Source organism: Bombina bombina, chromosome 10 (genome assembly GCF_027579735.1).
Source record: "Bombina bombina isolate aBomBom1 chromosome 10, aBomBom1.pri, whole genome shotgun sequence".
Classification (NCBI taxonomy): Eukaryota; Metazoa; Chordata; class Amphibia; order Anura; family Bombinatoridae; genus Bombina; species Bombina bombina.
In genome coordinates this window covers 206,687,792-206,713,113 of record NC_069508.1, presented here as the reverse complement: position 1 = coordinate 206,713,113, position 25,322 = coordinate 206,687,792, and the positions used below count along the sequence as shown (strand labels likewise).

At 40.4% G+C, this 25,322-nt stretch overlaps 1 protein-coding gene across 14 annotated transcripts in view; it reads left to right on the top strand.

Annotated features, from left to right (window-relative positions):
- Positions 1–25,322, top strand: part of DOCK7 (dedicator of cytokinesis 7) — a 695,569-nt gene that overhangs the window by 160,614 nt on the left and 509,633 nt on the right. For all 14 annotated transcript variants that reach the window (XM_053693655.1, XM_053693653.1, XM_053693652.1 and 11 more), the window contains exons 13-14: positions 18,854–18,947; positions 22,689–22,851. In XM_053693655.1, the coding sequence (XP_053549630.1) occupies positions 18,854–18,947; positions 22,689–22,851 (257 nt within the window). The remainder of the gene's footprint in view (positions 1–18,853; positions 18,948–22,688; positions 22,852–25,322) is intronic.

Genomic DNA, 25,322 nt, shown 5'->3' with positions numbered 1-25,322 from the left:
CATCTACTCTACTGACGTTTCTTATAAGGGGTGTCCTATACTGTGCTTTAGCCAATCCTGGCTATCCATTTGGTAACACACCCACATATCATAGTAACTAATAGCTGGGCCTGCACAGCTGTTACACATAATACACAGAAGATAAAATGCACTGAATATAAACCAATATTTCTCAGATGCAAGCAGGTCAATATAAAATGTAGACATAAAACTTTCATCATGGCAGCAAATATAAATTACATAGTAAGCAAAACACATAAGAGTTACAAATAAAAACTTAAAAATATAAATATCGAGAAAGAGAGCAATGAAACATAGTAAAAAATTTTTGATTAAAAAATGTGTTAGAACTGCAAGTATATCTAAAACATCTAAACGAAATCCTCTCACTCTAATATTAGTGTAACAAGCTTAAACATAAACTGCCTGTAATATAAAAAAGATCTGTGCAGGCAACCAATATATATCCTACTAAGTGTCTAAAAATGCAGCTAAATCAATATCACGGTTAAGGCCGTCTGGACCCATAGACCCCAGTCTATGGATCCAATACGTCTCCCGTTTTCTCAGCTCAAGGAGGCGATCCCCTCCCCTCATTCTGTTCCTAATATGTTCAATGGCAACTACAGTTAACCCTGCACTATCTCTATTATGACACTCCAAAAAATGTGCTGATAGACCATGACTCTCTAGACCATTTTCTATATTCCTGAGGTGCTCCCCGAACCTCGTTTTTATCTGGCGCTTCGTGCGTCCAACGTAAATTTTGTCACAGGAGCACCTCAGGAGATATACCACATAACTGGTTTTACACGTCATTAAACTTTTAATTTTGTATTCGTTGTCATTGGGGGATATTTTCCATTCAGAAGAGACCAGGTACAGGACCGTTTTTTAGACATACACCCCAGAGACCCCCCAAACGAGGGGAACAGAAATCCCAAAAGAGGTATAGAGTACGAAGAAGGGGATGTAGAGGAGGGGTGGTATGTCGAATCAAAGAACAAAAAAGGGAGAGACAAGCAATACTGAAAGCACATGGACAAAAGATTTTTAACATTTCAGAAAGAGTGCTTACTAGGGAAGAAGAGAAACTCCTAGAAAAAGGACTTTCTTTTTCACCAGATATGGTCCCTAATGATTTTGAATTATTCATTGACTTGAAAAAGCTGGTGAGGAAGCTCACTCTCACCAGACATTTTCAACTAAGGGAGAGTCACTGCATAGAGAATGAAAGTGAAAAACAGGGGGATGAATCCCTTTTAGTCCTGGAAAGTTTAGAATTAGAGAATCAGGTTTCATACGAAAATAATGAGGGAGAAGTACTTGAGATCTTACGAGGTTTAGAGAATGAAGCTAAAGATATACCTATTAATCATAGCTCATTAAAGAAAAAATCCTCGTTTTACCCAACACAGTCTAAGGGTTACTGTATACCAGTCTTTGAATCTCTAATGGATAAAGAAATTAGAGAAATCTGTAACAAAAATAAGATCGACAATAAAAAACGATTACATTATGGGAAGGGTAACCTCTCCAGACCGGAATTATGTGCTCTTAAAAATCTTAGTGAAGATAGAAGTATCATCATCCGCAACGCCGATAAAGGCGGCGGTATTGTGGTACAAAATAGACAAGAGTACATTAAGGAAGCAGTTCGCCTGTTGTCAGATACAGAGACTTACTGCACTTTAGATAAAAATCCCACCAAGGATTTTTTAAATGAATATGAGAATCTTATTAGAGATGGCTTAAAGAAAGGCGTTTTATCTAAAACTGAATTTGACTACCTGGTGGTGGAGAACCCTGTCCTACCGATTTTTTATCATTTACCCAAGATTCACAAGGGCCTAACAGATCCCCCAGGTAGGCCCATTGTGTCGGGGATAGGGGGACTCACCACCAGGTTGTCTGAGTATGTGGATGTCATATTGAAACCCATGGTACCCTGTTTAAGGTCCTATGTAAGGGACACACCACATTTACTAGAGTTGGTGGAGGGTCTCGAGTGGAAAGAGGATTATATATGGATAACGATGGATGTGTGCGCATTGTACACTTCCATCCCACATTCTCTAGGTATAACAGCTGTAAAATACTTCCTGGAGAAAAGTGGATATATAAATGAAATACAGAGTAGTTTCTTAGAGTCAGCAATGGATTTCATTTTGACCAGGAACTATTTCTTATTCGAAAACAGGTACCTCCTACAAAAAAGAGGGACCGCAATGGGGACTAAATTTGCCCCCAATTTTGCGAACCTCTATATGGGGTGGTGGGAGGACCTGTTCATTTTCAATAAGGAGAATCCATATAAACCTAACATAATAAGATGGCATCGATACATAGATGACATTCTGATAGTGTGGCAGGGCCCTGCTGAAGGGATTAGACTGTTCCTTGAATATGTAAATAAGAATGTAATGGACCTGAATTTCACCATGGAGTTTAATTCTAAAAAAGTCACGTTTCTAGATCTTGAACTAATAAAAGAGGGATCAAGTATATACACCAGTCTATATAGAAAGCCCACGGACACCAACGGGTATCTACATGCCCATAGTGGACACCACGAGAAATGGAAAAGAAACATCCCTTTTGGACAGTTTCAGAGGGCCAGGCGAAATTGTACCAAAGATACTGATTTCCTACGAGAAGCAGAAATAATCAAAAACAGATTTCTGGCAAAAGGCTATCCTGAAGCAATGTTAGTAGACACGCAGGAAAGAGTAGGTAAGATGGATAGGAACACACTTGTGAAAGGGAAGGCAAAGTGTGAAAAAACAAAACAACTATATACATCAGAGAATAGACAAGGGAAGAAAAAGGAAAAAAGGAAAATACAACTGGTCACTAGATACAATAGAGCCTCTAGAGATATAGAGAAAGCAATAAAGAGACACTGGCCTATACTAATGCAGGACCCAATTTTGAGGGATTCTATTAATGAACAAGGTCAGGTAGTTTTTAAGAGAAATATTAACATCAAGAATAAAATTAGCCCAAGTATGTTGAGACCTGCTAGTAAAGATCCATGGCTACAGAAACACACACACGGCTTTTTCAAATGTGGTAGAAAAAACTGTAAATGCTGTGCTCACCAAAATCCACAGAATAAATCTTTTGGAATACTAAGAAATGACAACGAATACAAAATTAAAAGTTTAATGACGTGTAAAACCAGTTATGTGGTATATCTCCTGAGGTGCTCCTGTGACAAAATTTACGTTGGACGCACGAAGCGCCAGATAAAAACGAGGTTCGGGGAGCACCTCAGGAATATAGAAAATGGTCTAGAGAGTCATGGTCTATCAGCACATTTTTTGGAGTGTCATAATAGAGATAGTGCAGGGTTAACTGTAGTTGCCATTGAACATATTAGGAACAGAATGAGGGGAGGGGATCGCCTCCTTGAGCTGAGAAAACGGGAGACGTATTGGATCCATAGACTGGGGTCTATGGGTCCAGACGGCCTTAACCGTGATATTGATTTAGCTGCATTTTTAGACACTTAGTAGGATATATATTGGTTGCATGCACAGATCTTTTTTATATTACAGGCAGTTTATGTTTAAGCTTGTTACACTAATATTAGAGTGAGAGGATTTCGTTTAGATGTTTTAGATATACTTGCAGTTCTAACACATTTTTTAATCAAAAATTTTTTACTATGTTTCATTGCTCTCTTTCTCGATATTTATATTTTTACGTTTTTATTTGTAACTCTTATGTGTTTTGCTTACTATGTAATTTATATTTGCTGCCATGATGAAAGTTTTATGGCTACATTTTATATTGACCTGCTTGCATCTGAGAAATATTGGTTTATATTCTGTGCATTTTATCTTCTGTGTATTATGTGTAACAGCTGTGCAGGCCCAGCTATTAGTTACTATGATATGTGGGTGTGTTACCAAATGGATAGCCAGGATTGGCTAAAGCACAGTATAGGACACCCCTTATAAGAAACGTCAGTAGAGTAGATGGGCATCGCCTCTGACGAAGCTGGGAGGAGCCCAGCGAAACGCGTAAGGCCACGCCCATCTATTTGACGGAGGATCAGGTTAGCACTGTGTGCAGCGGCGTCTCCTTTAGCCGGCTATCATTATAGGACCGCGCTGCCACTGTTTCTTACCGCCTCCCAACGACCATAGCCTGTTCCCCTGAGTTGTTACACAGCCCTATTTGTTATCGCACTATATATTGGGACTTTGCTTCTCAGTGCCTTTCTAACAGCCATAAAGGGACAACATTATCCCGGTTAGCTATATATTTAAAGTGGGCCAGTGTTTTACTCACAGTGGGACACAGACACAGTTTGAACATACAGTATCCAGTTTATCCGTGTTTGGGACAACTTATACAAAGTGCCTGCACATACCTCATATGTTTGAGGGTGAAGCTTGTAAGTGTACATCCAGATGATTTTATTGTGAATAAAGTGAAAAGGTGTTTTTTAATCTGCACTTAGATCAGCGTGTTTTTTTCCTTGGCTGCGCTCCACACCCCTTTCTGTTTTTACAGATTTTTTGCTCACAGATCAAAGGGATTGGACTGGAAAGAATACACTTATGTATCACTTCTAACACCCCTCAGATAAAGGACATCATACTGAAGGAAAAAGCAAAACATTAGGGGTTCATATATTAAAACATAACTTTTATTATCTTCAAAATTTCATAAAACCATTGTGTGAGTGAGTGAGTGTAGATTAAAAATCACCGAGACTCGAATTTGCATTACATTTAATGCTGTTAGGACACTGATAACTGAGGGCGTAGTAAAAACGTACCACTATGTTAGACGTGTTAAGATAAATGGTATACAATAAGAATTATTCCTATAATTCCGCAATCACATTTATGAACTGAATTATGAATTGTGTAGGTATTTTATTATCACTGAGTAATCACCTTTCTATTGTTCATATGTACATTATATACTGTATGTGGTAGAATCTTCCGATTATCTATAAGTACTAATATAGTACAAATTGAAAAGACTTGTTCAAAATTTGTGGAGCTAAAACATTTCTAAATAAACTCTAGAAGAGAGTCTGAGCTGTTCCAAGACTTGACACAATTGCAGCAATACTATATAGTAATTGTATTGCAACACTGTGTGCACAAGTGAACGGCAATTCAGTATTGCGCTATTATTCCAACACTTATTCACCATAACTAAGAGAAGGGCACTTGTGTTGATGCAGTGTTATATTTGCATTGTGCTATATATACCTCCTATAGAACAAAATAAAGAATATATATAATAGCACTCAATATTCAGCACTTTTCACTGTGACTTGTTTGACTAGTACCCCACTTAACCACAATTTTAAGTTACGACAGCATTTACAGGCTGAGTAAATACAGAAACAAACTGGGCACACTCACTTCCAAAACATCATGAATGCTCAGTATACAGTGATACACATAAATATGTGATATCTAAATTATTATAGTGAGGGTATGATATATAGAATCATGGGGCATCCCCAACTAGTATTTAACTGATTGTTAAAAGACTTATACCACTGTATTTTGTTCTAAGTATAAAAAATACATTTATATAATAACGTACAACAGTAATCAAGTACAATACTGCTCTAAATTGAAAGATAGGTGTTTTATTTATTTTTAATCCAATTTAATATATCCAACAAGACTACAGAGAATAAACTCTTGAAAGAATATTAACCCAGGAAATATTAGCTCCATTATTTTACTGCAGAATTTACCATATTATTCTAAGAATATTATCCAACACATGTTGACACACTCTCGCCGAGCTTTGTGAATTTCATCATATAGCAAGTAATATATTGAGCACACTTACTAGCATAGTAGTTTGAATGCTCTAGAATTAATTCAATTTATACTCAGTCCCAAACTCCAAATACTGTCAGCAGATATTACAACAAGAAGTTACTGCAGATATTTAGTGACCAACCTCTTAACCCCAAGAAACTATCCTGGGTCCAGTTCCCAGTACATTTACACCCCTAAGTTGTGCAATCATCAGCATATTCCTTTGAAGCATTACACAAGCTAATAATATCGGGCCTATTGTGCAATAAAATCATATGTGATATCTGTGTAGTACTTATAGATAATCGGAAGATTCTACCTCATATAGTATATACTGTACATATGAACAATAGAAAGGTGATTACTCAGTGATAATAAAAGACCTACAAAATTCATAATTCCGTTCATAATTGCGATTGAGGAATTATAGGAATAATTCTTATTGTATACTATTTATCTTAACACGTCTAATATAGTGGTACTTTCTCTTGTTAAGTGTATCCAGTCCACGGATCATCCATTACTTGTGGGATATTCTCCTTCCCAACACGAAGTTGCAAGAGGATCACCCACAGCAGAGCTGCTATATAGCTCCTCCCCTAACTGTCATATCCAGTCATTCTCTTGCAAGCCTCAACCAAGATGGAGGTCGTAAGAGGAGTGTGGTGTTTTATACTTAGTTTATTCTTCAATCAAAAGTTTGTTATTTTTAAATGGTGCCGGAGTGTACTGTTTATCTCAGGCAGTATTTAGAAGAAGAATCTGCCTGCGTGTTCTATGATCTTAGCAGAAGTAACTAAGATCCATGGCTGTTCTCACATATTCTGAGGAGTGAGGTAACTTCAGAGAGGGAATGGCGTGCAGGTTTTCCTGCAATAAGGTATGTGCAGTTAATATTTTTCTAGGGATGGAATTTGCTAGAAAATGCTGCTGATACCGAACTAATGTAAGTAAAGCCTTAAATGCAGTGATAGCGACTGGTATCAGGCTTATTAATAGAGATACATACTCTTATAAAAATGTAATATAAAACGTTTGCTGGCATGTTTAATCGTTTTTATATGTATTTGGTGATAAAACTTATTGGGGCCTAGTTTTTTTCCACATGGCTGGCTTGAATTTTGCCTAGAAACAGTTTCCTTAGGCTTTCCACTGTTGTAATATGAGTGGGAGGGGCCTATTTTGCCATTTTTTTGCACAGCAAAAATTACAGACACAGACATCCAGCTTCTTCCTGCATGATCCAGGACATCTATGGAGGGCTCAAAAGGCTTCAAAGTCGTTTTTGAGGGAGTTAAAAAGCCACAGTAGAGCTGTGGCAGTTGTTGTGACTGTTTGAAAAAACGTTTTTGTCTTTTATTATTCCTTTTTGGGTATTAAGGGGTTAATCATCCATTTGCAAGTGGGTGCAATGCTCTGCTAACTTGTTACATACACTGTAAAAATTTTGTTAGTGTAACTGCCTTTTTTTCACTGTTATTTCAAATTTTGACAAAATTTTGTGTTTCTTAAAGGTGCAGTAACGTTTTTTATATTGCTTGTAAACTTGTTTAAAATGTTTTCCAAGCTTGCTAGTCTCATTGCTAGTCTGTTTAAACATGTCTGACACAGAGGAAACTACTTGTTCATTATGTTTGAAAGCCATGGTGGAGCCCCATAGGAGAATGTGTACTAAATGTATTGATTTCACCTTAAACAGTAAAGATCGGTCTTTAACTATAAAAGAAATATCACCAGAAGATTCTGATGAGGGGGATGTTATGCCGACTAACTCTCCCCACATGTCAGACCCTTCGCCTCCCGCTCAGGGGATGCACGCTAATATGGCGCCAATTACATCAGGGACGCCCATAGCGATTACCTTGCAGGACATGGCTGCAATCATGAATAATACCCTGTCAGAGGTATTATCCAGGTTGCCTGAATTAAGAGGCAAGCGCAATTGCTCTGGGGTTAGGAGAAATACAGAGCGCGCAGATGCTGTAAGGGCCATGTCTGATACTGCGTCACAATATGCAGATCATGAGGACGGAAAGCTTCAGTCTGTGGGTGACATCTCTGATTCGGGGAAACCTGATTCAGAGATTTCTAATTTTAAATTTAAGCTTGAGAACCTCCGTGTGTTGCTTGGGGAGGTATTAGCTGCTCGAATGACTGTAACACAGTCGCAGTACCAGAGAAATTGTGTAGGCTGGATAAATACTATGTGGTACCGGTGTGTACTGATGTTTTTCCTATACCTAAAAGGCTTACAGAAATTATTAGCAAGGAGTGGGATAGACCGGGTGTGCCTTTTTACCCACCTCCTATATTTAGAAAAATGTTTCCAATAGACGCCACTACACTGGACTTATGGCAGACGGTCCCTAAGGTGGAGGGAGCAGTTTCTACTTTAGCAAAGCGTACTACTATCCCGGTTGAGGACAGTTGTGCTTTTTCAGATCCAATGGATAAAAAATTGGAGGGTTACCTTAAGAAAATGTTTATTCAACAAGGTTTTATTTTACAGCCCCTTGCATGCATTGCGCCTGTCACGGCCGCGGCGGCATTCTGGTTTGAGGCCCTGGAAGAGGCCATCCATACAGCTCCATTGACTGAAATTATTGACAAGCTTAGAACACTTAAGCTAGCTAACTCATTTGTTTCTGATGCCATTGTTCATTTGACTAAACTAACGGCTAAGAATTCCGGATTCGCCATCCAAGCGCGTAGGGCGCTATGGCTTAAATCCTGGTCGGCTGACGTGACTTCGAAGTCTAGATTACTCAACATTCCTTTCAAGGGGCAGACCTTATTCGGGCCTGGTTTGAAGGAAATTATTGCTGACATTACTGGAGGTAAGGGTCACACCCTTCCTCAGGACAGGGCCAAAGCAAAGGCCAAACAGTCTAATTTTCGTGCCTTTCGAAATTTCAAGGCAGGTGCAGCATCAACTTCCTCCGCTTCAAAACAAGAGGGAACTTTTGCTCAATTTAAGCAGGCCTGGAAACCTAACCAGTCCTGGAACAAAGGCAAGCAGGCCAAAAAGCCTGCTGCTGCCTCTAAGACAGCATGAAGGAACGGCCCCCTATCCGGCGACGGATCTAGTAGGGGGCAGACTTTCTCTCTTCGCCCAGGCGTGGGCAAGAGATGTTCTGGATCCCTGGGCGTTGGAGATCATATCTCAGGGATATCTTCTGGACTTCAAAGCTTCCCCTCCACAAGGGAGATTTCATCTTTCAAGGCTATCTGCAAATCAGATAAAGAAAGAGGCATTCCTACGCTGTGTGCAAGACCTCCTAGTTATGAGAGTGATCCATCCAGTTCCGCGGACGGAACAAGGACAGGGTTTTTATTCGAATCTGTTTGTGGTTCCCAAAAAAGAGGGAACCTTCAGACCAATTTTGGATCTAAAGATCTTAAACAAATTCCTCAGAGTTCCATCTTTCAAAATGGAAACTATTCGGACCATCCTACCCATGATCCAAGAAGGTCAGTACATGACCACAGTGGACTTAAAGGATGCCTACCTTCACATACCGATTCACAAAGATCATCATCGGTTTCTAAGGTTTGCCTTTCTAGACAGGCATTACCAATTTGTAGCTCTTCCCTTCGGGTTGGCTACAGCCCCGAGAATCTTTACAAAGGTTCTGGGCTCACTTCTGGCGGTTCTAAGACCGCGAGGCATAGCGGTGGCTCCGTATCTAGACGACATCCTGATACATGCGTCAAGCTTTCAAGTTGCCAAGTCTCATACAGAGATAGTTCTGGCATTTCTGAGGTTGCACAGGTGGAATGTGAACGAGGAAAAGAGTTCTCTATCCCCACTCACAAGAGTCTCCTTCTTAGGGACTCTTATAGATTCTGTAGAAATGAAAATTTACCTGACGGAGTCCAGGTTATCAAAACTTCTAAATGCTTGCCGCGTTCTTCACTCCATTCCGCGCCCTTCGGTAGCTCAGTGTATGGAGGTAATCGGCTTAATGGTAGCGGCAATGGACATAGTGCCATTTGCGCGCCTTCATCTCAGACCGCTGCAATTATGCATGCTGAGTCAGTGGAATGGGGATTACACAGATTTGTCCCCTCTGCTAAATCTGGATCAAGAGACCAGAGATTCTCTTCTCTGGTGGTTGTCTCGGGTACACCTGTCCAAGGGTATGACCTTTCGCAGGCCAGATTGGACAGATTGGGCAGAGTACCACTCTTGCCACCTGTCAGCAATCCATATCCCAGGCGTGGAGAACTGGGAGGCGGATTTCTTCTGTTAAGTGTGATCAGTCCACGGGTCATCATTACTTCTGGGATATTACTCCTCCCCAACAGGAAGTGCAAGAGGATTCACCCAGCAGAGCTGCATATAGCTCCTCCCCTCTACGTCACTCCCAGTCATTCTCTTGCACCCAACGACTAGATAGGATGTGTGAGAGGACTATGGTGATTATACTTAGTTTTATATCTTCAATCAAAAGTTTGTTATTTTAAAATAGCACCGGAGTGTGTTATTATCTCTCTGGCAGAGTTTGAAGAAGAATCTACCAGAGTTTTTGTTATGATTTTAGCCGGAGTAGTTAAGATCATATTGCTGTTTCTCGGCCATCTGAGGAGAGGTAAACTTCAGATCAGGGGACAGCGGGCAGATGAATCTGCATAGAGGTATGTAGCAGTTTTTATTTTCTGACAATGGAATTGATGAGAAAATCCTGCCATACCGATATAATGTCATGTATGTATACTTTACACTTCAGTATTTTGGGGAATGGTACTTCACTAGAATTACACTGTAAGAAGTACATAAAGCTGTTTAATAACTAGAAATTATGTTTTTTTTTGCTGGAATGTAAAATCGTTTTCATTTGCTGAGGTACTGAGTGAATAAATGTTTGGGCACTATTTTTCCACTTGGCAGTTGCTTAATCTGTTTTCTGACAGTTTCTGTTCTCCCTCACTGCTGTGTGTGAGGGGGAGGGGCCGTTTTTTTGGCGCTTTTACTACGCATCAAATATTTCAGTCAGCAACTCATTGTATTCCCTGCATGATCCGGTTCATCTCTACAGAGCTCAGGGGTCTTCAAAACTTATTTTGAGGGAGGTAATTTCTCTCAGCAGAGCTGTGAGAATTATAGTTTGACTGAGATAAAAAACGTTTATTCTGTAATTTGTTTCCTGCTTTCAGAATTTGTTATCTTTGCTAATGGGATTAAACCTTTGCTAAAGTTGTGTTGTTTACAAGGATTGAGGCTATAACTGTTTCAATTTATTAATTTTCAACTGTCATAGATCTTCTGTGCTTCTTAAAGGCACAGTACGTTTTAATATTATTCTAATTGAATTGTATTTCCAAGTTGCAAGTTTATTTGCTAGTGTGTTAAACATGTCTGATTCAGAGGATGATACCTGTGTCATTTGTTGCAATGCCAAAGTGGAGCCCAATAGAAATTTATGTACTAACTGTATTGATGCTACTTTAAATAAAAGTCAATCTGTACAAATTGAACAAATTTCACCAAACAACGAGGGGAGAGTTATGCCGACTAACTCGCCTCACGTGTCAGTACCTACATCTCCCGCTCAGAGGGAGGTGCGTGATATTGTAGCGCCGAGTACATCTGGGCGGCCATTACAAATCACATTACAGGATATGGCTACTGTTATGACTGAGGTTTTGGCTAAATTACCAGAACTAAGAGGTAAGCGTGATCACTCTGGGGTGAGAACAGAGTGCGCTGATAATATTAGGGCCATGTCAGACACTGCGTCACAGGTGGCAGAACATGAGGACGGAGAACTTCATTCTGTGGGTGACGGTTCTGATCCAAACAGACTGGATTCAGATATTTCAAATTTTAAATTTAAACTGGAAAACCTCCGTGTATTACTAGGGGAGGTGTTAGCGGCTCTGAATGATTGTAACACAGTTGCAATACCAGAGAAAATGTGTAGGTTGGATAAATATTTTGCGGGTACCGACGAGTACTGAGGTTTTTCCTATACCTAAGAGACTTACTGAAATTGTTACTAAGGAGTGGGATAGACCCGGTGTGCCGTTCTCACCCCCTCCGATATTTAGAAAAATGTTTCCAATAGACGCCACCACAAGGGACTTATGGCAAACGGTCCCTAAGGTGGAGGGAGCAGTTTCTACCTTAGCTAAGCGTACCACTATCCCGGTGGAGGATAGCTGTGCTTTTTCAGATCCAATGGATAAAAAATTAGAGGGTTACCTTAAGAAAATGTTTGTTCAACAAGGTTTTATATTGCAACCCCTTGCATGCATTGCGCCGATCACGGCTGCAGCGGCATTCTGGATTGAGTCTCTGGAAGAGAACATTGGTTCAGCTACTCTGGACGACATTACGGACAGGCTTAGAGTCCTTAAACTAGCTAATTCATTCATTTCGGAGGCCATAGTACATCTTACTAAACTTACGGCGAAGAATTCAGGATTCGCCATTCAGGCACGCAGGGCGCTGTGGCTAAAATCCTGGTCAGCTGATGTTACTTCTAAGTCTAAATTGCTTAATATACCTTTCAAAGGGCAGACCTTATTCGGGCCCGGGTTGAAAGAGATTATCGCTGACATTACAGGAGGTAAAGGCCATGCCCTGCCTCAGGACAAAGCCAAAGCCAAGACTAGACAGTCTAATTTTCGTTCCTTTCGTAATTTCAAAGCAGGAGCAGCATCAACTTCCTCTGCACCAAAACAGGAAGGAGCTGTTGCTCGCTACAGACAAGGCTGGAAACCTAACCAGTCCTGGAACAAGGGCAAGCAGACTAGGAAACCTGCTGCTGCCCCTAAAACAGCATGAATTGAGGGCCCCCGATCCGGGATCGGATCTAGTGGGGGGCAGACTTTCTCTCTTCGCCCAGGCTTGGGCAAGAGATGTTCAGGATCCCTGGGCGCTAGAGATAATATCTCAGGGATACCTTCTGGACTTCAAATACTCTCCTCCAAGAGAGAGATTTCATCTGTCAAGATTGTCAACAATCCAGACAAAGAAAGAGGCGTTTCTACGCTGCGTACAAGAGCTCTTGTTAATGGGAGTAATCCATCCAGTTCCACGATCGGAACAGGGACAGGGGTTTTACTCAAATCTGTTTGTGGTTCCCAAAAAAGAGGGAACTTTCAGACCAATCCTGGACTTAAAGATCCTAAACAAATTCCTAAGAGTTCCATCGTTCAAGATGGAGACTATTCGGACAATTTTACCTATGATCCAAGAGGGTCAGTACATGACCACTGTAGATTTAAAAGATGCTTACCTTCACATACCGATTCACAAAGATCATTATCGGTACCTAAGGTTTGCCTTCCTAGACAGGCATTACCAGTTTGTGGCTCTTCCATTCGGATTGGCTACAGCTCCAAGAATCTTCACAAAGGTTCTGGGTGCTCTTCTGGCGGTACTAAGACCGCGGGGAATCTCGGTAGCTCCATACCTAGACGACATTCTGATACAAGCTTCAAGCTTTCAAACTGCCAAGTCTCATACAGAGTTAGTGCTGGCATTTCTAAGGTCACATGGATGGAAGGTGAACGAAAAGAAAAGTTCATTCGTTCCACTCACAAGAGTTCCCTTCCTGGGGACTCTTATAGATTCTGTAGAAATGAAGATTTACCTGACAGAGGACAGGCTAACAAGACTTCAAAGTGCTTGCCGCACCCTTCATTCCATTCAACACCCGTCAGTGGCTCAATGCATGGAGGTAATCGGCTTAATGGTAGCGGCAATGGACATAGTACCCTTTGCACGCTTACACCTCAGACCACTGCAACTGTGCATGCTAAGTCAGTGGAATGGGTATTACTCAGACTTATCCCCTTCTCTGAATCTGGATCAAGAGACCAGAAATTCTCTTCTATGGTGGCTTTCTCGGCCACATCTGTCCAGGGGGATGCCATTCAGCAGACCAGACTGGACAATTGTAACAACAGACGCCAGCCTTCTAGGTTGGGGTGCCGTCTGGAATTCTCTGAAGGCTCAGGGACAATGGAGTCAGGAGGAGAGTCTCCTGCCAATAAACATTCTGGAATTGAGAGCAGTTCTCAATGCCCTCCTGGCTTGGCCCCAGTTGACAACTCGGGGGTTCATCAGGTTTCAGTCGGACAACATCACGACTGTAGCTTACATCAACCATCAGGGAGGGACAAGAAGCTCCCTAGCTATGATGGAAGTATCAAAGATAATTCGCTGGGCAGAGTCTCACTCTTGCCACCTGTCAGCAATCCACATCCCGGGAGTGGAGAACTGGGAGGCGGATTTCTTAAGTCGTCAGACTTTTCATCCGGGGGAGTGGGAACTTCATCCGGAGGTCTTTGCCCAAATACTTTGACGTTGGGGCAAACCAGAGATAGATCTCATGGCGTCTCGACAGAACGCCAAGCTTCCTCGTTACGGGTCCAGATCCAGGGATCCAGGAGCAGTCCTGATAGATGCTCTGACAGCACCTTGGGACTTCAGGATGGCTTACGTGTTTCCACCCTTCCCGTTGCTTCCTCGATTGATTGCCAGAATCAAACAAGAGAGAGCATCAGTGATTCTAATAGCACCTGCGTGGCCACGCAGGACTTGGTATGCAGACCTGGTGGACATGTCATCCTGTCCACCTTGGTCTCTACCTCTGAAACAGGACCTTCTGATACAGGGTCCCTTCAAACATCAAAATCTAACTTCTCTGAAGCTGACTGCTTGGAAATTGAACGCTTGATTTTATCAAGACGTGGGTTTTCTGAGTCAGTTATTGATACCTTAATACAGGCTAGGAAACCTGTTACCAGAAAGATTTACCATAAGATATGGCGTAAATACCTATATTGGTGTGAATCCAAAGGTTACTCTTGGAGTAAGGTTAGGATTCCTAGGATATTGTCTTTTCTACAAGAAGGTTTAGAAAAGGGTTTATCTGCTAGTTCATTAAAGGGACAGATCTCAGCTCTGTCCATTCTGTTACACAAACGTCTGTCAGAAGTTCCTGACGTCCAGGCTTTTTGTCAGGCTTTGGCCAGGATTAAGCCTGTGTTTAAAACTGTTGCTCCACCATGGAGTTTAAACCTTGTTCTTAATGTTTTACAGGGCGTTCCGTTTGAACCCCTTCATTCCATTGATATAAAGTTGTTATCTTGGAAAGTTCTATTTTTAATGGCTATTTCCTCGGCTCGAAGAGTCTCTGAATTATCAGCCTTACATTGTGATTCTCCTTATTTGATTTTTCATTCGGATAAGGTAGTCCTGCGTACTAAACCTGGGTTCTTACCTAAGGTAGTTACTAACAGGAATATCAATCAAGAGATTGTTGTTCCTTCTTTATGCCCAAATCCTTCTTCAAAGAAGGAACGTCTACTGCACAACCTGGATGTAGTCCGTGCTCTAAAATTTTACTTACAGGCAACTAAGGAATTTCGACAAACGTCTTCTCTGTTTGTCATTTACTCTGGGCAGAGGAGAGGTCAAAAAGCTTCCGCTACCTCTCTTTCTTTTTGGCTTCGTAGCATAATTCGTTTAGCTTATGAGACTGCTGGACAGCAGCCTCCTGAAAGAATTACAGCTCATTCTACTAGAGCTGTGGCTTCCACTTGGGCCTTCAAGAATGAGGCCTCTGTTAAACAGATTTGCAAGGCTGCAACTTGGTCTTCGCTTCATACTTTTTCCAAATTTTACAAATTTGACACTTTTGCTTCATCGGAGGCTATTTTTGGGAGAAAGGTTCTTCAGGCAGTGGTTCCTTCTGTATAAAGAGCCTGCCTATCCCTCCCGTCATCCGTGTACTTTTGCTTTGGTATTGGTATCCCAGAAGTAATGATGACCCGTGGACTGATCACACTTAACAGAAGAAAACATAATTTATGCTTACCTGATAAATTCCTTTCTTCTGTAGTGTGATCAGTCCACGGCCCGCCCTGTTTTTAAGGCAGGTAAATATTTTTTAATTTATACTCCAGTCACCACTTCACCCTTGGCTTTTCCTTTCTCGTTGGTCCTTGGTCGAATGACTGGGAGTGACGTAGAGGGGAGGAGCTATATGCAGCTCTGCTGGGTGAATCCTCTTGCACTTCCTGTTGGGGAGGAGTAATATCCCAGAAGTAATGATGACCCGTGGACTGATCACACTACAGAAGAAAGGAATTTATCAGGTAAGCATAAATTATGTTTTTCTAAGTCGTCAGACTTTCCATCCGGGGGAGTGGGAACTCCATCCGGAGGTGTTTGCTCAGTTGATTCATCGTTGGGGCAAACCAGAGTTGGATCTCATGGCGTCTCGCCAGAACGCCAAGCTTCCTTGTTACGGATCCAGGTCCAGGGACCCAGAAGCGACGCTGATAGATGCTCTAGCAGCGCCTTGGTTCTTCAACCTGGCTTATGTGTTTCCACCGTTTCCTCTGCTCCCTCGACAGATTGCCAAAATCAAACAGGAGAGAGCATCAGTGATTCTGATAGCACCTGCGTGGCCACGCAGGACTTGGTATGCAGACCTAGTGGACATGTCATCCTTTCCACCATGGACTCTGCCTCTAAGACAGGACCTTCTGATACAAGGTCCTTTCAATCATCCAAATCTAATTTCTCTGAGACTGACTGCATGGAGATTGAACGCTTGATTCTATCAAAGCGTGGCTTCTCCGAGTCAGTCATTGATACTTGAATACAGGCACGAAAGCCTGTTACCAGGAAAATCTACCACAAGATATGGAGTAAATATCTTTATTGGTGTGAATCCAAGAATTACTCATGGAGTAAGGTTAGGATTCCTAGAATTTTGTCTTTTCTCCAAGAGGGCTTGGACAAAGGATTATCAGCTAGTTCCTTAAAGGGACAGATTTCTGCTCTGTCTATTCTTTTGCACAAGCGTCTGGCAGAGGTTCCAGACTTCCAGGCATTTTGCCAGGCTTTGGTTAGAATTAAGCCTGTGTTTAAACCTGTTGCTCCCCCGTGGAGCTTAAACTTGGTTCTTAAGGTTCTTCAAGGAGTTCCGTTTGAACCCTTTCATTCCATTGATATTAAACTTTTATCTTGGAAAGTTCTGTTTTTGATGGCTATTTCCTCGGCTCGGAGAGTCTCTGAGCTATCTGCCTTACAATGTGATTCTCCTTATCCGATTTTTCATGCAGATAAGGTAGTTCTGCGTACCAAACCTGTGTTTTTACCTAAGGTGGTTTCTAACAAGACTATCAATCAAGAGATTGTTGTTCCATCGTTGTGCCCTAATCCTTCTTCAAAGAAGGAACGTCTTTTACATAATCTGGACGTAGTCCGTGCCTTGAAGTTTTACTTACAAGCTACTAAGGATTTTCGTCAAACATCTTCCCCGTTTGTCGTTTACTCTGGACAGAGGAGAGTTCAAAAAGCTTCGGCAACCTCTCTTTCCTTTTGGCTTCGGAGCGTAATACGCCTAGCCTATTAGACTGCTGGACAGCCGCCCCCTGTAAGGATTACAGCTCATTCTACTAGAGCTGTGGCTTCCACCTGGGCCTTCAAAAATGAGGCCTCTGTTGAACAGATTTGCAAGGCTGCGACTTGGTCTTCGCTTCACACTTTTTCAAAATTTTACAAATTTGATACTTTTTGCTTCTTCGAAGGCTGTGTTTGGGAGAAAGGTTCTTCAGGTAGTGGTTCCTTCCGTTTAAGGTACCTGTCTTGTCCTTCCCATCATCCGTGTACTTTAGCTTTGGTATTGGTATCCCACAAGTAATGGATGATCCGTGGACTGGATACACTTAACAAGAGAAAACATAATTTATGCTTACCTGATAAATTTATTTCTCTTGTAGTGTATCCAGTCCACGGCCCGCCCTGTCCTTTTAAGGCAGGTCTAAATTTTAATTAAACTACAGTCACCACTGCACCCTATGGTTTCTCCTTTCTCTGTTTGTTTTTGGTCGAATGACTGGATATGACAGTTAGGGGAGGAGCTATATAGCAGCTCTGCTGTGGGTGATCCTCTTGCAACTTCCTGTTGGGAAGGAGAATATCCCACAAGTAATGGATGATCCGTGGACTGGATACACTACAAGAGAAATAAATTTATCAGGTAAGCATAAATTATGTTTTTTTACTACGCCCTCAGTTATCAGTGTCCTAACAGCATTAAATGTAATGCAAATTCGAGTCTCTTTGTGATTTTTAATCTACACTCACACACACAATGGTTTTATGAAATTTTGAAGATAATAAAAGTTATGTTTTAATATATGAACCCCTATTTTTTTGCTTTTTCGTTCAGTATGATGTCCTTCATCTGAGGGGTGTTAGAAGTGCTACATAAGTGTATTCTTTCGAGTCCAATCCCTTTGGTGTTATGACTTAAATTTGTAATTTGTTCCTGTGCACAAGCACTCTAGCTCACAAGGTATACTTGCGATAAAACAAGATTGAGCAACCCCACTTTATTTGTGTAGTGCTATTGCTGTCTTCTTTCCTGCATAAACTTATAAAAACTCTCACTCTAATACTCTCTCTCACATACTCTCACTCTAATACTCTCACACATGTGCACTCTCTCTCTCTCTCTCTCTGTCTCTCTCTCTCTCTGTCTCTCTCACTCTAATACTCTCACATACACTCTCACACATGTGCGCTCTCTCTCTCTCTCTCTCTCTCTCTCTCTCACACATACACACTCTCAAACTCTCCCATTCTAACACTCTCATACACACACACACATACCCTTGCATACAAGTGACAAGCACCTCTTTCTCTGCAGGGGGTAGTTGTCTGACCTACACAACAATAAGTGAAATGTTGAAAAGAACACTTTCCACTAAACAACGGTATAAGTGACGCTATAGCACACTGCATGAGATATTTATGTAATGTCAGTAAAAACAGCTGCCTGGCAAACTATTTACACATTTTAATAACCACTGAATGCCAAGAGTCATCTAACATCCTCTGCAACTGTACTACCCTCTCAGAAGAAAATGAGTTGAGTCAAACACACCTCACCTTTTAAAGATCGTTCTTTTGAGACGTCCCAGGGACAGCTAACATGAAATTTGAAGGGGAAAAAATATTTGAAAGCATCAAAAATGTTATTCACTGGACTAAAATGATTATTTATTTTTTGTAGGAAGGAGATCGCCTTAGTGATGAAGATCTGTTTAAGTTTCTTGCTGATATGCGAAGACCATCTTCTGTGTTAAGGAGATTAAGACCTATTACTGGTAATTTTTTGTAATTTATATTCATAACAGGAAAAGCTGTACTTGATCTTTCTTATCTAAAATAATTAATAGAGCAAATATATTTGAAAGTCATCAGTAAGTTCTAGTTTGTTGTTTACCATTAGTTTTAAAACTGATCGCAAATCAAAACCTGACCCGTAACCTGGTACTTAGTAAACAAATCTCCTAGATGTAAGTCAGACACTTTAGTACGGCTAATAAAACAATTTATTGTGTAGCACATTTTACAAATCAAAACAAGTTAGATTTGTGTTTTTTAAGGAAAAATCCGCTACTCGCTGAACCATAGAAACTGTATTTAATCAATTAAAATAAAACTTAAAGGGTCACTGAACCCAATTTTTTTGTTTTCGTGATTCAGATAGAGCATGCCATTTTAAGCAACTTTCTAATTCACTCCTATTTTCAAATTTTCTTCATTCTCTTGGTATGTTTATTTGAAAAGCAAGAATGTATGTTTAGATGCCGGCCCATTTTTGGTGAACAACCTGGGTTGTCCTTGCTGATTGAACAACACCACTAAACAAATGCTATCCATGGTCTGAACCAACAATTTGCTGGCTCCTTAGCTTAGATGCCTTCTTTTTCAAAGAAAGATAGCAAGAGTAAGAAGAAAATTTGATAATAGGAGTAAATTAGAAAGTTGCTTAAAATTGCTTGCTCTATCTGAATTATGAAAGAAAATATTTGGGTTCAGTGTCCCTTTAATTTAGAACTTGAAAATTTAAAAATGTGCAAGAGAAACAGCCTGACGTATTCGCAGACTACAAAATGTTCTACCTTTCTCTTTTGTACACTCTGTTTAATTTGATACAAAGCAAGGATGAAAATGACCTTAAATCTGGTTCCTACATGCAGTAGGCAATTTAGGTGCCAAATCCTCCATAAAGCCAATAGCACCTCTGCTGCTACTACAGATACAAGAGTGCATGTGGTCTGGTAGCTAAACCCAAGTGTGTCTGTAGGTTTATGTGATGGAGGAGACAAATCCTCAGCACACTCCCACTATAGCAGGGAATACTGTGTAAGGATATGCAAATGAAGTTCACAACATACAATTTTTTACCTTTTTAAAGGAGCAAAAATATCTTGAGATTCTAATATAAAATGTTTAGTTATGCATAATAAAATAACTTTTATAGTTCCAGTATTTATTTTGTCCCCTTTTCACGTAATTTAGCTCTGGAAATTGAGGATTTTCTAATTCTCAGAGCTGGGAATGCACCCTGCTGACTTCATAAGGCTAACATTGTTACATATATGTACCTAATTGGCTTGAAAACATCAAAACTATTCACTTTATACTAACTTAGCCCTGTTGTCTGCAGACTCAAGCCTTGATTGGCTCCTACAAATAAGGCAAGTGGTGGTTGGAATTTAAACAACTTTCCAATTTCAGTTTAAGCTCTATATGAATCATAATAATTTTCACTTCTGTGTCCCTTTTAAAAGGACAGGAAACCCCAAAATTTTCTTCATGATTTGGATAGAACATACAATTTTAAGCAACTTTCCAATTTACTTCTATTATCAAATTTGCTTAATTATTTTGTTATCCATTGCTGAAGGGACAGCATTGCACTACTGACAGGAAGCTGAACACATCTAGTCAGCCAATCACAAGAGACAAATGTGTGCAGGCACCAATCAGCAGCGGCTCCCACTAGTGTATGATATTTGTGTATTCATTTTCAACAAGGGATACCAACAAAACAAAGCACATTTGAAAATAGAAGTGAATTTAAAAGTGTGTTAAAATGACCGGCTCTATCTGAATCATGCAGGTTTAGTTTTGAAAAAGGGAAATCTGTATGTGATATCTTATAGGGGGCGCACTGAAATTAATTTGATAAATTAAATAGGTGTTTGTGTAAATAACTACAAAGTATTTGTAAAAATGAATACAAAGAGTTAATATCACACAAAATTAAAATTATTAAATCGTTAATAATGAAAATAAAAAATTTAAATAGTAGATAAAGAAAAATTTATAAAAAAGGATAAATACCAAACTTGAATAAGTGAACAATGTCCCATGAAACTAAATAAGTATATATGTGTAAATATACTATTTGGAGAAAAATTTTGTGTAAGTCCAATCAAATCAGCTAAAATGGTGTGTTGAGGCAGCTCCACTTGAAAACCTGATGTCGAAGGTCATCTGTAGCAAATGAAAGAAAGAAAAAAGGGGCGCCTCATAGTGTATTTCATGTATGTTTGTAGGTGTATATGTATATATTTGTGTGTGTGTGTATATATATATATATATATATATATATACATATATACAGTTTTTTTATTTTTTTTTAAAAAAAAGGGAAAATGCACTCACAAGATAAATGGCACCCGTCCTGAAATGGGTGCAATACGGCAGGCTAACACTTAGGGGTCGATTTATCAAAGGCTTTCGCCAGCCTTTGAGCCCCTGCAGGTGCAGGTTCTCACACGAGAACCTGCACTCCGTATCTAACAAGCAGCGGTCATCAGACCACTGCATTGCCAACCTCTTCGCCACCTCTTGTTTGGCGAAGCTCCTGTCCATGCGTGATTGACTGTACGCGGACAAGGGGTGGGATTGCATGCGAGCGCAAAATAGCGCTCGTGTGCAATGCTGAATTCCTCCAGGAGAATTCAGACCGCCAGAGGCGAGCTGCAGCGGACAGGGGCGTCCCTGTCCGCCTCAACTTGATAAATCGCCCCCTTAACAGTGGTTAGGTCACAGGTGACAGACTTTCTGTGTACTGGTGTATAGCGTCGTAATCATATCAGGACAGCTCACCGCATCAGCCGCTATCATCGGTTGTATCCAGACACCGCTCTATGAAACAAGCCAGGTGTAGCAAAACCAAACTGTTCAAAGACCCAAAGATATGGGCACACAGAAGACGGACAACCTCCGTATGGTAAAATTAAAACACTTCTTGAATAAAAACGGCAACGCGTTTCTCAACCGCACTCTAGTGGTTTCCTCAGGCAGATAAAAATGAATATAGAACAGAAAGCTAACAGTCATAATTTTAATTTTGACTTTCCTATCCCTTTAAAAGAATATTATACACTTTTTTTTTTGTTTGTTTGAATGTTTTTTTAAATGTATAGTTTTGCTTATTTTTAAATAACATTGCTCTGATTTTCAGACTCCTAACCAAGCCCCAAAGTTTTATGAGAATACTGACGTATACGTACTCCAGCTTGCTCCTGTTTGTGTAAAGGGTCTTTTCATATGCAAAAAATGGGGGAGGGTCTTATTTCCCACTTGCAGTGGGCTTTCCATCTACCTTTTCAACAGAACTAAACTAAGAGCTCCTAAGTACGTTTTTAAATGGTTTTATACTGGATTTTTATATCAGTATCTATGCATCTTATTCTTTACAGTAGTGTCTATTACATTCAGTTCTATGAACATTGCTGTATACTGTCCCTTTAATGTGAAAATTAGACTCTTATGATTCAGATAGAGCATAAATTTGCTTTGTTCCCTTGGTATTCTTGAAAGCAAAGCTACGCAGCCTCAGGAGCAGTAGTTCACTTCTGGAAATTAGCAGGTGATTGGTGACTAAACATATATGCTTCTTGTTGTAGGCTCACTCAGTGTGTTCTGCTTGCTCTCAGCAGTGAGTTGCTTCTTCTGAGCCAAGATTTAGATTCAGCAAAAGATACCAAGATGTAAGTGTCTCCTTTAAGTAAACTAACAGATGTATTTCTTTCTTTCTACTATAGCTCAGCTGAAGATAGATATATCCCCAGCCCCAGAAAACCCCAGTTACTGCCTTACACCAGAATTGTTACAAGTGAAATTTTACCCCGACAGTAGAGTGAGACCAACAAGGGAGATTTTGGAGTTCCCAGCAAGGGATGTGTATGTCCCAAACAGTACGTACAGGTAAGGATTACTGTGTCTGTGTGTGGCACAAAATAACTTTACAGATAACGGCAAATTATTTTCTTCAGGGTTAAATGTTTGAAACTGTTGCAGTTTTTGCTGGAAGACTCTAATCTTTGTTATTGAAAATAATCTGCCCATAGGGAAATATGTTTTCTTATGAAAGCACTGAAACTTCTTTATACACAAATTAGGTAAAAATGTGTGTAATCAGGTGTGCAGAAATTGTGAAAATTTTAATTTGTCCAAGGGACAATAGCACCAGCCTAAACTACTTTACCTATTGTCTATGTGTTTGTCCTGATGCACAAGATAGTTTGGTCATGTAAGTCTCTGTGAGCCACTTGTCCAGGTCAGATCTAAGATCTTCTTCCTGGTCCTTAAGCCTATCTAAGCCACATACTCCCTTTTTAATCAAATTCCTGACCCTGCAGCCTGGCACATTCCCACACCAGACCTTAGATCAGACCACTGCTCCAGCAGTCCTTTACTGTAATTTTGCTGCTTTTTGCGCTGTATTTGTCAGGCTGTCCCTCAGGTCCTGCATGGGGAGCGTTTCTGTGCAAGGTTGTTAAAAGGCAAAGAGTGCTGGGTCTGGCTACAATATTACCTGTCAGCCAAGCAAAAATGCAACATGCTGCATGCACTGGCAAAGATGATTAGCACCAAAATGTGTGATTCTCTTGCCAGCCCCTGTCAGTGACTCTGGGATGTAGAAAATGACATTTGTGTATAATTCCTTCTTGGTTGGAGGACTTGAGACAAGTGAGAAGCACAAACCATTCTTTAAAGCCTCCCCAACAGGCCATATTTTCAGGATTACCTTGGATGAGAGAAGGTAAAATAACCGTCACCTAGATTAGAGGCTGTGCGGTGCTAACAAGCAGTTTATGCTCACCGCTCACTTACAGACAGCGATGGTATTACAGGTTTTTACAAACCAGACAAGAAGTGAGCGTTGAGCAAAATTTTGCTCATTACCGCACTCCAATACCAGCGCTGCTTAAGTCAGCGTTGAGCTGGTCGTACGTGCTCGTGCACGATTTCCCCATAGGAATCAACGGGGAGAGCCGGCTAAAAAAAAGTCTAACACCTGCAAATAAGCAGCGTAAAATTCCTTAACACAGCCCCATTGATTCCTATGGGGAAATAAAATTTATGTTTACACCTAAAACCCTAACATGAACCCTGAGTCTAAACACCCCTAATCTTACACTTATTAACCCCTAATCTGCCGCCCCCGACATCGCCGACACCTACATTATAATTATTAACCCCTAATCTGCCGCTCCGGACACCGCCGCCACCTACATTATACTTATGAACCCCTAATCTGCTACCCCCAACATCGAAGACACCTATATTATATTTATTAACCCCTAATCTGCTACCCCCAATGTCGCCACAACCTACCTACACTTATTAACCCCTAATCTGCCGCCCCCAAAGTCTCCGCCACTATAATAAACATTAACCCCTAATCTGCCGCACTCCCGCATCACAAACATTAGTTCAATATTATTAACCCCTAATCTGCCGCCCCCAACGTCGCCGCCACTATTCTAAATTTATTAACCCCTAAAACTTCGTTAAGGACTTCGGCCCGGTTGGATGATGACTTCTCCCGGTAAGGTGATCTTCAAGGGGTTAGTGTTGGGTTTTTTTAAGGGGGTATTAGGTGGGTTTTAGAGTAGGGTTGGTTGTGTGGGTGGTGGGTTTTAATGTGGGGGGGGCGGAATTTGTAATTTTACAGGTAAAAGAGCTGATTACTTTGGGGCAATGCCCCGCAAAAGGCCCTTTTAAGGGCTATTTGTAATTTAGTGTAGGGTAGGGCTTTTTTATTTTGGGGGAGCTTTTTATTTTGTTAGGGGGATTAGATTAGGTGTAATTAGTTAAAAAATCTTGTAATTTGTTTATTATTTTCTTTAATTTAGTGTTAGGTGTTAGTGTAATTTAGGTTAGGTTTTATTTTACAGGTAAATTTGTCTTTATTTTAGCTAGGTAGTTTATTAAATAGTTAATAACTATTTAATAACTATTCTACCTAGTTAAAATAAATACAAACTTGCCTGCAAAATAAAAATAAACCCTAAAATAGCTACAATGTAACTATTAGTTATATTGTAGCTAGTTTAGGGTTTATTTTATAGGTGAGTATTTAGTTTTAAATCGGAATAATTTAGTTGTTAATAGTTATTTTTATTTAGATTTATTTAAATTATATTTGTTAGGGGTAGGGTTAGACTTAGATTTAGGAGTTAATAACTTTAATATAGTGGCGGCGACGTTGGGGGTGGCAGATTAGGGGTTAATAAATGTAGGTAGGTGTCGGCGATGTTAGGGACGTTAGATTAGGGGTTAATAATATTTAACTAATGTTTGCGATGCGGCGGTTTAGGGGTTAATATGTTTATTATAGTGGTGGCTACTTTGGGGAGGGCAGATTATGGGTTAATAAGTGTAGGTAGGTT